This window comes from Rhinatrema bivittatum, chromosome 6 (genome assembly GCF_901001135.1).
Source record: "Rhinatrema bivittatum chromosome 6, aRhiBiv1.1, whole genome shotgun sequence".
NCBI classification, from domain to species: domain Eukaryota; kingdom Metazoa; phylum Chordata; class Amphibia; order Gymnophiona; family Rhinatrematidae; genus Rhinatrema; species Rhinatrema bivittatum.
Genome location: NC_042620.1, coordinates 13937735 through 13952292, shown reverse-complemented (window position 1 = coordinate 13952292; position 14558 = coordinate 13937735). Strand labels below are relative to the sequence as shown.

Below are 14558 nucleotides of genomic sequence, written 5' to 3'. Positions count from 1 at the left end.
ATCTACTCTTCTCTTCAGGCTGTTGGGCAGTTGGCCCACTTTTATGGGGCGTGGACTGGAATCACAAAGGACTAGTGGATTTTGGGAGTGATAAAACAATAGCTACATGTCAGAATTTACACGCCTAGCATGGGAAGCCTTCATCATCTCCCTTGCACTATTTGCGCCAAACACAGCGGTTCGCGACACGATGGACCACTTGCGACAGCTAAGAGTGATGGTGCCATTTCCCTGAGAAGAATGGGGAAAAGGTCGGTATTCCATTTATTTTATGGTCCCGAAAAAGGAAGGGATATTCAGACTGATTTTGGATTTAAAGAAGGTCAACGCAGTTTCGTGTGGAGATGCTGCATTCATTCATAGCAGTTCGTAAGGGAGATTTCCTAACATCACTAGACCTCATAGAGTCATACCTACATATCCCAGTCAGGCAGGAGCACCAGAGGTTCCTGTGATTTAGGATTCTGGAAAACCATTTTCACTTTTGCGCCCTTCCTTTTGGTTTGGTGACAGCACCATGTACGTTCACCAAAGTGATGGTGGTATTGGCAGTAGTCCTTCGGAAGGAAGGCGTGCTGGTACACCCTTATCTGGACAACTGACTCATTCAGGCAAAGTCGGCACACCTTTGTCAGCTGGCAGTACAGTGGGTCCTAGAGAGATTGAGGGCTCTGGGCCATCCCAATCCTTGGAGTACCTAGGAGCTCGATTTGACACCAGGATTGGCAAGGTGTTTCTCACTGAGGACAGGATGGTGAAGCTGCAGAGTCAGGTTCGCTGCCTGTTGCGACTCAAGATACTTGGGATTATTTGAAAGTCTTGGGTCTATGACATAGATGCTAGATCTAGTTCCCTGGGTATGTGTCTATATGTGGCCCCTTCAAAGAGCACTCCTCTCCTGTTGGATCCCATTATCAGAGGAGTTGCAAATTCCTCTTCCCCGCGGAGGAGCTTGGTCAGGTCTCTCTGGCATGGGGGATGGAGTTGGAAATCCCAGATTGGGTGATAGGTTCTGCCGATGCCAGCCTCTCCTATTGGCCCTGACACACCGCTCCCCAGACTCCAAAAGGAGGAGGCATCGTAGTCTATCAGTTGGTGAGAGATGAGAGCAGTGTGCTTAGCCTTGTTTTTCCTTTTTGCCATGGTTTCCAGGTCAGGCAGTGCGAGTTCTCTTGGACAATGCAACGATGAAGCCTTATATCAACTGACGGGGAGAGACCAAAAAGGGGGTGGTTTTCTCAGGAGGCTCAGTTGGTTCACTGGGCGGAGCAGCATCTTTACATAGCCAGGGTGGACAACATACGGGCAGATTTTCTCAGCAGGCAAAAGTTGGATCCCGGAGAATGGGAGCAGTCAGAGGAAGCAATGCTTCTCGTTCAGGCCAGGTGGGGAACACTTTGCATGCACTTGATGATGTCGAGACAAAATGCCAAGGCTACTCGCTTTTACAGTCACAGGCGAGAACACTGAGCAGCAGGAATCGACGCTCTGGTGTTACCGTGGCCACCGGGGATTCTTCTTTACATCTTTCCCCCATGGCCCATAGAGAGACACCCGGGCAAAGTGATTCTCGTGACTTCGGAATGGCCATGTCGGCCCTGGTTTGCAGATCTAGTAAACTTGGTGGTGGACGTTCCATTAAGGTTCAGTCATCTTCCGAGATGGTTGTGCCAGTGCCTCATATTTATTTTATTTATTTATTTATTTAAGTTTTTTATATACCAACATTCAAGACAATAGTCCCATCATGCTGGTTCACATGAAACAGGAGTGCAAAATAAACTTAAACTTGAACAATATTTGCAGATCAGGAATGAAAATTGGCAGTAAGAGCCAATTTTTCTTTTAGCCCCTTTTTAGATCAACAGATACGATCACTGTTTATGGACTTTTCTTTCAGGAACTTGTCCAATTCTCTTTCAAACTCTCCCTATGTTAGTTGCCTTGACCATGTCCTCCGGCAACAGATTCCATAGCTTGATTGTACGCTGAGTGAAAATAAACTTCCTACAGTTTGTTTCCAACCTGCTGGTTGTTAGTGTCATGGAGTGTCCCCTAGTCCCAGTGTTGTTTGAAAGGATAATAACCATTCCCTATTTATCCGTTCCACCCTGCTCGTGATTTTATAAATCTCAATCTTATCCCCTCTGTCTTCTCTCTTCCAGGCTAAAGAGCCCTAATCCGATTAGCCTCTCTCCATAACGAAGCTTTTCTATCCCCTTTATCATTTTTGTCACTCTTCTCTGTACCTTTTCTATGTCCTCTATGTCTTTTTAGAGATGGGGACGACCAGAACTGCCCACATTACTCCAGGTGCAGTTGCAACATGGATCTATACCAAGGCATTAGGATATTCTCAGTTTTGTTCTCTGTTCCTTCCCAAATAATTCCTAACATTCGATTTGCCATTTTTGACTGTTGCCGCACATTGAGCTGAAGATTTCAAGGACTCTGAGGTCCTTTTCCTGGGTGCTGACTCCTAACACTGAACCCAGTGTCATGTACCTGTAGTTGGGATTATTTTTCCCTCTGTGCATCACTTTACACTTTTCCATCAGTTGCCCACTCTCCTACTTTCACAAGGTCCTTCTGCAGTCCTCGCAATCTGCCGCTGTTTTAATGACTTGAAAGAATTTTGTGTCATCTGCAGATTTGGTCACTTCACTCACAGATCATTTATGAATATGCTAAGTAGCACAGACTCCTGCGGCACTCCACTAACGACATTTCTCCATTTGGAAAAGTGACCATTTAGTTCTGCCCTCTGTTTCCTGTCTTTTTTCCAGCTACCAATCCCCAATAGGACACTGCCTTCGATCCCATGGCCTCCCAACTTCCTGAGGAGGCTTTCATAAGGGACCTTGTTAGTTATATTGTGGCTAGGTCTGGGCTTTGCCCTGATGGTTCCAGATAATAGGACTGCCAGGCTTAAATCTGTTCATGATGTACGGAGGCAGATTTCATGGCTTGGTTTTGGGATAGTTGGCACTCCTGATATGAGTCTAAAGCGGGCCCAGTTTCACAGTACCAAATGCTCATTCCTAATTATGAGTTATCAAAGCAACTGCTGACCCTCTGCCAAGCAGTCTGCAACAAACAGACCTTTTTTATTCATTATATTGTAGTAGCTCTTGTCAGTACAATAGGACAATAAATAAGTTGACCAACAATACATGGAATTTAAACAAATCATAAATGGACAAATAAAGAATCCAACATCTGTCACATGAGAACAATATAAACGTTAATTATCAACCACTATTTGTGTATATGGCAGAAAAAGAGAGAGAAGGCTTGGATTGCCTCATTTCCAAGATTGGCTAGCTTGGCTGCCTTTTCATTGGTGCTGGATTGGTTAGTGGACGGGCTGTTTAGGATGGGTTGGTTGGGTGCTTGCTCGTTGCTTGTGTATTGGTTGGACTGCTTGCTTATTGGTTGGACAAACCTGCATGTTGCTTGTGGATTGGATTGGTTGAACTGCTTGTCTAGTTGTGGATTGGTTGGCATGAGAGGCCTGCTCATTGATTCTAGGTTGGTTGGACAGCTGCTCCTACTAGACAGATACACATAAGAGTTAGTTCCTGTGCCATGGAGCTTGCAGTCTAGTTGAGACAGACAAGTACGAGCTCTCAGTAAATGTATTTTTTTCCTAGCGTGTAGCCAGATGGACTCGGGACCAATGGGTTATGTGCTCTTCTGCTAGCAGATGGGAGTCTGAGTCAGATTTCAAAGCTGACGTCACTCTAGATATACCCCTGCAGTGACCTCTGCTCTTCAGTATCTCTCCGTCTCCTAGCAGATGCGGACACTATCCCACATACTAGAATAGTGTTAAGAATTACAGCAAAGAAGAAAGCATTTTTTACCTTAAAGAAGATTGAGCCCCACTCTCCTGCGGTGATACCTAAGGGTCCCTCCCCCAGTTGAGAATTCCTGAGGTGATCTCAGATATCCCTCATAGGTGTGCCTTGGTCCGGTAGCCGGTTCCTGGCGTGGACTTAGCCCCCAGAGTGGCTGAAAGGCAGCGGGTGCACAACAGAGCGCGGCGGTGAAGGTAAAGCCCTTTCCCCCCGCAGCTGGAGACCGTCCCGGCACTTGATCGGTAAGCGCCGAGACCAGGTAAGCAGAAAACTTTAAATTCAGGTCTCCGATCTCTGGAGCTCGGATTGCCATACCGATTCCATTTTTCTTCCGGCGGGTTAAAAAGGGAGCACCGATTGGGTAGAGCAGCCTTGGATGGACTAGGCCCCAATCCGGGACAGGGGTCCAGACACATGGAGACCCAAGAGGGTGCCATCTTTCGCGCAGGGGGCGTCGGCGCCATCTTCCTTGTCAGTACGCGAGCATAACTACATGCACAGCTGTACTCATAGCTACACGCGCATAACTGCGCGCATATTGAAACGCATTACCTGTGCATCTGTGTACAGAGGCATTGACACTGGCATCCAAGAAGCTCAGAAGGCATTCTCTTTGCACAGCCTGCCACATCAGAGCCACACAGCCGGAACTAGAGTCCTGTCTGTGCCATCATTATGAAGAAGCCCAAGAGGTACCAAAGCATGGTCCCTCACAGTCTGAGGATGGGTCCGGAACTACTACATACGATAGCACCCCGGACCTATGTAACTTCGAAATAACATCCCCACAAGAGGGCATTTCAGGGGCTCCTGCTCCAACTCCCCCTGGGGCTAACATGGACCCAGGGGCCGTCCCCTGGTTAGAATTTTTCCAGGGACTGCAAGCCTTCGTTCAGGCACAATCAGCCCTGGCTGCGACCCGGGCCCAACCCCAGCCAGGAGCACCTGACTCTCCCGGCCCTGCTCGGGTGCCATGAGACATGCCTCACCAAGAATTTTACTGACAGGGACCCAGACACCTCAGACCCGGACACCTCAGACCTGCCCACTTGACCCTTACATGCACTACCGCAATCACCCGCTCACAACCACCCCCTCCTTTTCCCCCCCTATTCCTATTCACCCCTACCCCATTCCCACTCCCTCCCTCTCACACCATAGCCCCTGACACCAGATCTAATCGTAACCAAGTCAAACTGTATATATTGTATATAGAATATATGCTACAAATTATACTCCCATTCATTTGTATTCATATGTTACAATGTTTTTTACTTCAATAGTTTAATCAATTGTTATCTTGTTAAATGTAAAATAGGGCAGATCTCGCCCTATTCAACCTGTTACCTGGAAACCGATGTGATATCTCGATCGAATGTTGGTATACAAAATAAATAAATAAAATAAATAAATATGATGGTGCCTCACTGGAGGAAGGGGAAATCCTCCAGGCCTGGAACCATACAGAACAATGCTTCACTTCTTCCACAGGGATGAATTACCAGCCCTTGTTTCACAGACCCTGAAGACTCTGGTGATCCCAGGCACGGGCCCTATGACAAAACGAAAGAAGAACCCCATCTTGGCGTCTCTTTGTAAGGCCTCATGCTATTTCCCAATGATGGAAGCCATCCAGGAACTGATTGACCTGGAGTGAGATGCCCCGGAGGCAAGCTTTAAAAGAGGTCAGGCCTTGTGGAAGCCTTGTACCCTCTGGAACTAGCGACCAAGAAACGCCTGCGTTTCCCGAAAGTGGATGCCGTGGTCTGTGCCATCTCGAAGCGAACAACCATTCCCGTGGAGAGAGGGGCGGCACTGAAGGATACTCGGGATAGGCGATTAGAATCCATCCTTAAGCAAGCATTCGACGCAACAGCTATGACACTGCAGATAGCTTCCTGCTGCGCGCTGGTGGTATGTTCCTGCTTGCTCCTATCGAGAGAGGCAGATGATGCCGGAATGTATGCCTGTGAAATGATCGAACCTGCAACAGCCTTCTGACAGACGCAAGCTCAGACCTGGTGCTTACCTCAGCCAGAGGAATAGCCTCGGTAGTGCCGGCCAGAAGGCAGTTATGGTTGCAGAATTGGTCGGCAGATGCGACTTCTAAGGAGAATCTCACAAGAATGCCCTTTAAGAGATCTCTCGTATTCGGAAGCGAATTAGAGAAGTTAGCCATCAATTAGGGCGAATCTCCAGTGCCTCGGCTATCGGAAGACAGAGGTAAAAGATCCCAACGCCCTCTCCCAGAAGAACTAGGGGCAGAGGCTCCCAACGTTTTCGACCCTACAGGAACTCATCATTCCATGTACCTCGCCCCTCCGGAAGGTCCCAGCCCTTTCGGAACCGACAAACCAAGAGAGGAACAGGCCCCTGGGGTAGGCACGAGCCTTGCTTCCCAATGAGAATGGGCCGACCCATCCACAGGAAGAGGAAATAGGGGGTCGGCTTTCCCTCTTCTACCAATAATGGGTCGAAATCATGTCTGACAAATGGGTAATAAACATCATTCAAGAAGTTTACTCTCTGGAGTTTCGCAGCATCCCTCGGGACAAATTTATGATATCACCCTACCATTCCCACACCAAGAGACTGGCAGTGGAATCCACTCTGGCAAGACTACTCAGTCTGAAGGCTATAACTCCGATACCTACGCCTATCTTCATAACCCAGTCCATCAAGATCACCAGCGTTTTCTACGCTTTGCGGTACTGGGACACCATTACCAGTTCTGAGTACTACCCTTCAGCCTAGCAACCACCCCTAGAACATTCTCCAAAATGATGGTAGTCGTGGTGGCAACACTAAGGAAGGAAGGGATCTGGGTACACCCTTACTTGGATGACTGGATGATCAGGGCAAAGTCTTCGGAAGAGAGCTGGCAGGTGACCAGTAGAGTCAAGAACCTACTGCAGGAACTCGGTTGGGTCGTGAACACGGTCAATAGCAGTCTGCAGCCCTCTCAGTCTCTAGAGTACTGGGGCCCTGTTTCGACACCGAACAGAACAAAGTCTTCCTCCCTCCCTCGAGGAGAAGGAAGCTGATGGAACAATTACGATTGATAACCAATGGATGCCCCAAGGTATGGGACTATCTACGTCCTCAGGCTCATGGCATCAACCCTGGAGGTCATTCCGTGGGCAAGGGCTCACATGTGACCACTCCAGTGCTCCTTACTGTCACGCTGGAACCCACTGTCCCAGGACTACTCAATTCACCTCCAACTACCAGCAGAGATACATTCTCAGCTTCAGTGGTGGCTACAGGAAGACCACCTAAGCAGAGGAGTAAGCCTATCCCCACCGAACTGGATCGTGCTCACCATGGATGCGAACCTACGAGGGTGGGGAGCCCACTTTTAGGACTGACGGCCTAGAGACAATGGAGCAATGCAAAGGCAGGATGGAACATAACCCACCTGGAAGCTCGAGCAGTCAGACTAGCGTGTCTGCGATTCAGCCACAGCTCCAAGGCAAAGCGATTCGAGTAATGTCTGACAATGCTACAGCGGTTGCCTACATCATCCACCAGGGAGGAACCAGGAGCCAGTAGGTGTCTCTGGAGATCGACGCTCTCATGGCATGGGTGGAGGTAAACCTACACGGGATCTTGGCCTCCCACATCACAGGAAAAGACAATGTCTCAGCAGACTTCCTCAGCAGAGAGATCCTGGACCCGGGGGAATGGAAGCTGTCGACCACAGCCTTCCAACTAATAGTAAATTGTTGGGCCTCCCAGCCATGGACCTACTGGCCACCTCTCTCAGTGCCCAAGTCCCCAGGTTCTTCAGCCGCAGACGAGAGCCACACTCCCAAGGGATCGACGCTCTCGTCCAGACCTGGCCAGAGGAAGACTTACTGTATGCCTTCTCCCCCATGGCCACTACTGGGCAAGATCATCTGCAAGATAGAACACCACAGGGGACTAGTTCTATTAGTGGCCCCGGATTGCAAGACGCCCATGGTATGCAGACATGCAAAGACTCCTTGCGAGGAGCCCTCTGTGCCTACCTCCACGCAGGGACCTTCTCCAGCATGGCCTGATTCTTCATGAAGATCCATCTCTATTCTCTCTTACGGTCTGGCCCTTTAGAGGATTTGCCTGAAGAAGCGAGGTTACTCGAGGCCCGTGATTGACACCCTGCTCCGTGCGCGCAAGTTCTCAATATCTCTGGCATGCATACGGATCTGGAGAATATTCGAAGCCTGGTGTGAGGACCGCGGGATATTCCTGCAGACAGGACATGATTCTGGAGTTTCTACAGGATGGTATGAAAAAGGGGTTGTCACTCAACTCCCTCAAGTTCCAAGTAGCTGCCTTCTCCTGCTTCAGAGCCGAAGAGAATGGAATCAGTCTATCAGCTTATCCGGACTTGGCCCATTTCCTAAAAGGAGTAAGCAACTTCGACTACCCCTAAAGTGGCCGATGCCCCTATGGAACCTTAATCTGGTATTAGACTTCCTAGCAGAGGCTTCCTTCAGACCAACGCACGGTCTGTCTCTACGCCTCTTAACATTGAAGACTGTATTCCTGGTGACAATATGTTCAGCTCGTCGCATCTCCGAACTACAGGCACTATTCTGTCGGAAACCATTCCTTAGGTTCACTCCTGGAACGATACAGATGTGCACCGTCCCCTCCTTCCTACCGAAAGTGGTTTCCAAGTTTCATTTGAACCAAGCCATCTCCCTACCATCTCCGGATGAACATAAGGACTCTGAAGACTTCTGCCTTCTTCGCCATTTAAATATCGGCAGACTCCTGGTGCGATACCTGGAAAGATCAGAACCGGTGCGCAAAATGGATCGCTTGTTCCTTCTATACAGCGGGAAGAATCAAGGAGAAGTGGCCTCGAGGGCGACCATAGCTCGGTGGATCAAGGAAGTAATCAAGGCAGTCTACTTAGAGGCAGGAAAGTCCTTACCCCTACAGGTTAAGGTTCATTCTATAGGGCCCAGGCAGTATCTTGGGCAGAAACCAAGCTGCTGTCGCCTGCCGAGATCTGTCTGGCGGCGATGTGGTCTTCCCTACACACCTTCTCCAGATTCTACCACCTGGATGTTCAGGCCCAAGAAGACGCAGCCTTCGCAAAGGCAATACTAAGTGGGTCACGGGCAGCCTCCCACCCTGTTGGGGAGAAGCTTTTGCACATCCCACTGGTCCTGAATCCATCTGGCTACACGCTAGGAAATGGAGAAATTCTTACCTGATAATTTCGTTTTCCTTAGTGTAGACAGATGGACTCAGCATCCTGCCCACGGCTGCCCCAGAGAAGGAGGACCTTGGAAAGCGAACCTCGAGATTAAGCAAATACGGGTAAGCCGTTGCCTACCCCTAGTTCAAGACACCCGCAGTTGTCCGGTGTCGGTGTTAATTGGTTGAGTGCACTGGCGGTCTCCAGTTTTATAAATCGGTTGAATTAGTTCAATCAAGTTTAATCAGTGTTAATCAAGTTATTTAAGTAAATATATATCCACAATGGCTTTTGAAGAGAATACTGGAGGACTGAGGTCACTGCAGGGGTATATCTAGGGTGACGTCAGCTTTGAAATCTGACTCTGTCTCCCATCTGCTAGCAGAGGAGCACATAACCCACTGGTCCTGAGTCCATCTGTCTACACTAAGGAAAACAAAATTATCAGGTTTGTAATTTCTCCATTACAGTAAACATAGTTGAAATTGATAAGGCTGTGATTGAGAAGAGCCAGAGTTAGGATTTAAAAAAATGGGTTTTTAGGTAGGTGAGGCTGAACCAGGCATAGAGCACAGCAAGGTGGAAAGCACAACGGAGAAGGGCCTAGAAAAAAGATCAGCCTGCCCGATGAAAAGAGGTCACGAGGAAGTGGAGTGTAGGGAGAGTCAAAAGCGGAAATTTAATAAGGAGCTGGAGGGTAAATGCACTTTAGGAGAAGAGAAGAAGCTTGAACTGCAGGCCGTGACTTGAGAAAGGGATTGCGTGGTTGTAGCAACATTGGAGGAAGGTAAGTCATGCAGCTGACTTCTGAATAGATTGTGATAAACCAGGTGATGAGAAACTGGATAAGGTTTCCGGCTGTGTGCTCAGAAAGGAAGAGTTGGATTTTGGTGATTAGAGAGAGAGAGAGAGAAATGACGGGGTCCATATTCAGCCACGGAGAGGCTAATTAAGTTAGCCAGATACACCTGTCCGGGATATTAAGTGGCGTAGGAGAGCCCTACAGCGACCAGAGTTAGCTGCATAACGCTGCTCCTCCCAGAAACTCCTCCAGCCTGATTAACGCGGCTTCATTGGACCAAGCAGCCGCACAAGGGTGGAAATCTCAGAAGTAACATTTGCCTTATTGATGGTGCAGTTTTGCTGTTTTCTTGCTCTATTTGAATACAGTTTTTTAGTTTATTAGTGGGAGGGTTTGACTTTTCCCAACTCTCTTTTCCACCAGAGACAGCAGTTGTGGCAGTCCCTGTAAAACCAAGGAGCTCGCTTGAGATTTCCACCCTTGTGCGCTGCTCAGTCCACTCTTACGGTGTCGCACATCCATCTTTTCACTTTTGTATCCCTTGATGCAGGCGTTGCCGAAATGCGATCATGTCGGGATTTTTTATTTCCATTTTAATTCCTGATGTTTGATAGTAATTTATATGTTTTATATAATTGTATTCATTTCTATTTTACCACCTGTAATATTGTTCCTTTGTAAGTTTATGAATTGCTTTTGTATTTATTTGATTGATATTATTGGTCTTTGCAGTGGGCCACTCTTTTGTTCTCTTCTTTGCCCGAGGTATAGGCCCCTAACTCAGGAGCCCAGCACTGTAGCTAGGTCCCCACCCCTGCTTCCCATTTTAGGAGCTTAAAATTAAGCACTAAGCCCAGGAACACTTTTAAATTCAAAAGTCTAGGCACCAAACACTTAGACACCTATGAAGCTCTTTGGGTCTGTATTGGTTGCCCTGCCTGCTCATTGCCCGCAGAGTGCTTGCCCTGCCTGCTCATTGCCCGCAGAGTGCTTGCCCTGCCCGCTGGCTGCCCGCAGAGTGCTTGCCCTGCCCGCTCATTGCCCTCAGAGTGCTTGCAATGCCCGCTCATTGCCCGCAGAGTGCTTGCAATGCCCGCTCGCTGCCCGCAGAGTGCTTGCAATGCCCGCTCATTGCCCGCAGAGTGCTTGCAATGCCCGCTCGCTGCCCGCAGAGTGCTTGCAATGCCCGCTCATTGCCCGCAGAGTGCTTGCAATGCCCGCTCATTGCCCGCAGAGTGCTTGCAATGCCCGCTCATTGCCCGCAGAGTGCTTGCCCTGCCTGCTTGCTGCCTGCAGAGTGCTTGCAATGCCCGCTCATTGCCCGCAGAGTGCTTGCCCTGCCTGCTTGCTGCCTGCAGAGTGCTTGCAATGCCCGCTCATTGCCCGCAGAGTGCTTGCCCTGCCTGCTCGCTGCCCGCAGAGTGCTTGCCCTGCCTGCTCGCTGCCCGCAGAGTGCTTGCCCTGCCTGCTCGCTGCCCGCAGAGTGCTTGCAATGCCCGCTCATTGCCCGCAGAGTGCTTGCAATGCCCGCTCGCTGCCCGCAGAGTGCTTGCAATGCCCGCTCGCTGCCCGCAGAGTGCTTGCCCTGCCCGCTCGCTGCCCGCAGAGTGCTTGCCCTGCCCGCTCGCTGCCCGCAGAGTGCTTGCCCTGCCCGCTCGCTGCCCGCAGAGTGCTTGCCCTGCCCGCTCGCTGCCCGCAGAGTGCTTGCCCTGCCCGCTCGCTGCCCGCAGAGTGCTTGCCCTGCCCGCTCGCTGCCCGCAGAGTGCTTGCCCTGCCCGCTCGCTGCCCGCAGAGTGCTTGCCCTGCCCGCTCGCTGCCCGCAGAGTGCTTGCCCTGCCCGCTCGCTGCCCGCAGAGTGCTTGCCCTGCCCGCTCATTGCCGGCAGAGTGCTTGCAATGCCCGCTCATTGCCCGCAGAGTGCTTGCCCTGCCCGCTCATTGCCGGCAGAGTGCTTGCCCTGCCCGCTCATTGCCCGCAGAGTGCTTGCCCTGCCCGCTCATTGCCCGCAGAGTGCTTGCCCTGCCCGCTCATTGCCCGCAGAGGGCTTGCCCTGCCCGCTCATTGCCCGCAGAGTGCTTGCCCTGCCCGCTCATTGCCGGCAGAGTGCTTGCCCTGCCCGCTCATTGCCGGCAGAGTGCTTGCCCTGCCCGCTCATTGCCCGCAGAGGTGCTTGCCCTGCCCGCTCATTGCCCGCAGAGTGCTTGCCCTGCCCGCTCATTGCCGGCAGAGTGCTTGCCCTGCCCGCTCATTGCCGGCAGAGTGCTTGCCCTGCCCGCTCATTGCCCGCAGAGTGCTTGCCCTGCCCGCTCATTGCCCGCAGAGTGCTTGCCCTGCCCGCAGAGTGCTTGCCCTGCCCGCTGGCTGCCCGCAGAGTGCTTGCCCTGCCTGCTCATTGCCTGGAGTGCTTGCAATGCCCATTTTTTTTGGATTGGTTAGTGTGGCATCCATTGCCAGAATTCTGTGCTGGTGATTATGGAGATAAAAAATTCTCTCTTAGCTGATCTGATTAAGGTCTTTAAAGGGATGGAACAGAAGAAACAGAAATAGTTTTGCATAAAATGAAGATGCTGACGTGACTGGAGGCTAAAGCCAGGCCAAGGGCATCATTGTATTCTCTAGATCCAGCCCCTGAAAATTGTGCGCTCCAAATGAGCAACTAATAAATGATAAAGCAATGGTGGAGATTGTTGAAGGTCCCTCAGAACATGGAAATAAACCTCCCTTACGTTCTGAACTGTGGCCTCTTGCTTGCGTTTTCCAGCCCTCTCTGTTCAGACTATTGGAGTGCGCTCTTGCGGTTTCTGATTTGCAGATCCAGCGCTGTGCTCCGTTCCTCAGCAGACCTTTGTATATTTATGCTTGTCCTGATTTTCCTTTTTTTAAAGGTACGTCGAATCCAAGAAAGACCGGGTCACCGTGGTTTTCAGCACCGTCTTCAAAGATGACGACGACGTGGTGATCGGAAAGGTTTTCATGCAGGTGCGGACGTGCAGGGGCAGAGCGAGGGCTGCGGAGGCGCGCGCGGAAGACGCCTGGAGCTCAGACCCCCCGGGTCTTTGTTCAGCTTCTGCCGCTGATTTCGGAGCTGCAGAGACGCACGCGCGCTCTCTCAGACTCAGGTTCTTCCTTGTGTGCTGGCAAGCTAATTGGAGAGGATGGAAACGGCACTGAGGAGGGGGTCCAGCCGCGGCAGGGAGGGAGCTGGGAAGCTGTAACATCTGCACACCTTTCACTTTGCAACCTTGCTAGAACTTAGAGGAGTCTAAGCAGCGCCGGTTTGGGTTTCTTTTTTAGGTCAGCTGTAAATTGTAAAATCTGTGGTAAATTTTATTTAAAAAAATAAAAACTCTGCTGCGTTCCGCAAGGTCAGCAAAGCCGCAAACTCTGACGGGCTGCTTGGCAAGGCAGTGTATGAATGCATTAAGGAATGTTTAAATTCTGGCACTCTGTTTGCTGTACAGAAGGGGGGTTGATCTGCTTGGGAACTGTCTGTGACCGGCGCGGCTGAGTCCCTTGTCTCTGTGTGCACAGGAATTTAAAGAAGGCCGGCGAGCCAGCCACACAGCACCGCAGGTCCTCTTCAGCCACCGAGAGCCGCCCCTGGAGCTGAAGGACACAGACGCTGCCGTGGGCGACAACATAGGCTACATCACCTTCGGTAAGCTGGCCATCACTAGCCACCCAGGCGCTGGCTTCCTGCAGGGAAGAGATGCCAGTAAGTTAGCCGTCCCTGTCGCCAAAATATCAGTCCTTTGCAAAGCAAGGGCTCACCTGTAAGCTTGGTTATCCCTGGCCTGCAAGGCGCTGAAGAAAGGGACCCGGAAAATGGCCGTCTTCTGCAGGGAATGGGCACCGAGGCCTCTGGCTCGTTTCTAATCATTGGTGATTATTTAAAGATGATTGAAATGCATTTCAGAAAGGTACATGCAGCCACCTCTAGGGCACAGAGCATTTCCCAGAGCCCAAACCTTCCAAAGAATGAAACGCAGGTACTGGCAGACCCCTCCCTTCTGCCAAGCAGGAGGCGGGCAGGGCCAGCAGGTTGCAGCGCTGCAGATCTCCGCTTCTGGAGGGTCATTTTAAATTGAAATTTAGAGCCCATCTTTCCATAAAAAACCCATTCAAGGCAGAAAATGGAAAAAAAAATGACCCTTACCAAGGGGCTCCATATGCAGATTACAATCTAAAGTGTAAAAGAGATCGAGCGGAAATGACCTTGCAGAAGCTCCGTCCACGTCCTTAGATGGCACTCGGGGCGAGCCATTTGTGGCTGAGTGAAGAGCTCGCTTCCAGCCTCGGTGGTTTAGTGAGCTGGGAGGTCCTTGCTTCCTGACTCAATCTTAATTATCTTGCTGGGGCGTGCAGTCCAGTTCACATCAGAGATACCTCTTCGTGCCAGGGCAGTGAGATGAGGAGGGGTGAGGTCCTAGCCCATCATACGTTACTACGGCTGGGAGGAGGGGCCGGATAAGAGCACGCGTCCCCCTCCCTCTACCACGGACTGCAGCTGGAAAGCTTTCCTACAGGCCATGCACAGGTGGGCTGCTGAAGCATTAACAGCTTTAAAGCACCTTGAGATCCTGTTTGAATGAAAGGCACTGTGCAAGTTCAGCTTATGCAGTAAATGGCTGCAGCTTGTTCAGCCTGTAAGTGGGCCATCGGGTGCTGACTCATTCTGTAATGGTAACTGGCTCCTTTAGGA

At 50.7% G+C, this 14558-nt stretch overlaps 1 protein-coding gene across 1 annotated transcript in view; it reads left to right on the top strand.

Annotated features, from left to right (window-relative positions):
• Positions 1–14558, top strand: part of ARPC2 (actin related protein 2/3 complex subunit 2) — a 41974-nt gene that overhangs the window by 19752 nt on the left and 7664 nt on the right. Inside the window, exons 6-7 of the mRNA XM_029605097.1 lie at positions 12742–12835; positions 13388–13514. Coding sequence (XP_029460957.1) covers positions 12742–12835; positions 13388–13514 — 221 coding nt within the window. The remainder of the gene's footprint in view (positions 1–12741; positions 12836–13387; positions 13515–14558) is intronic.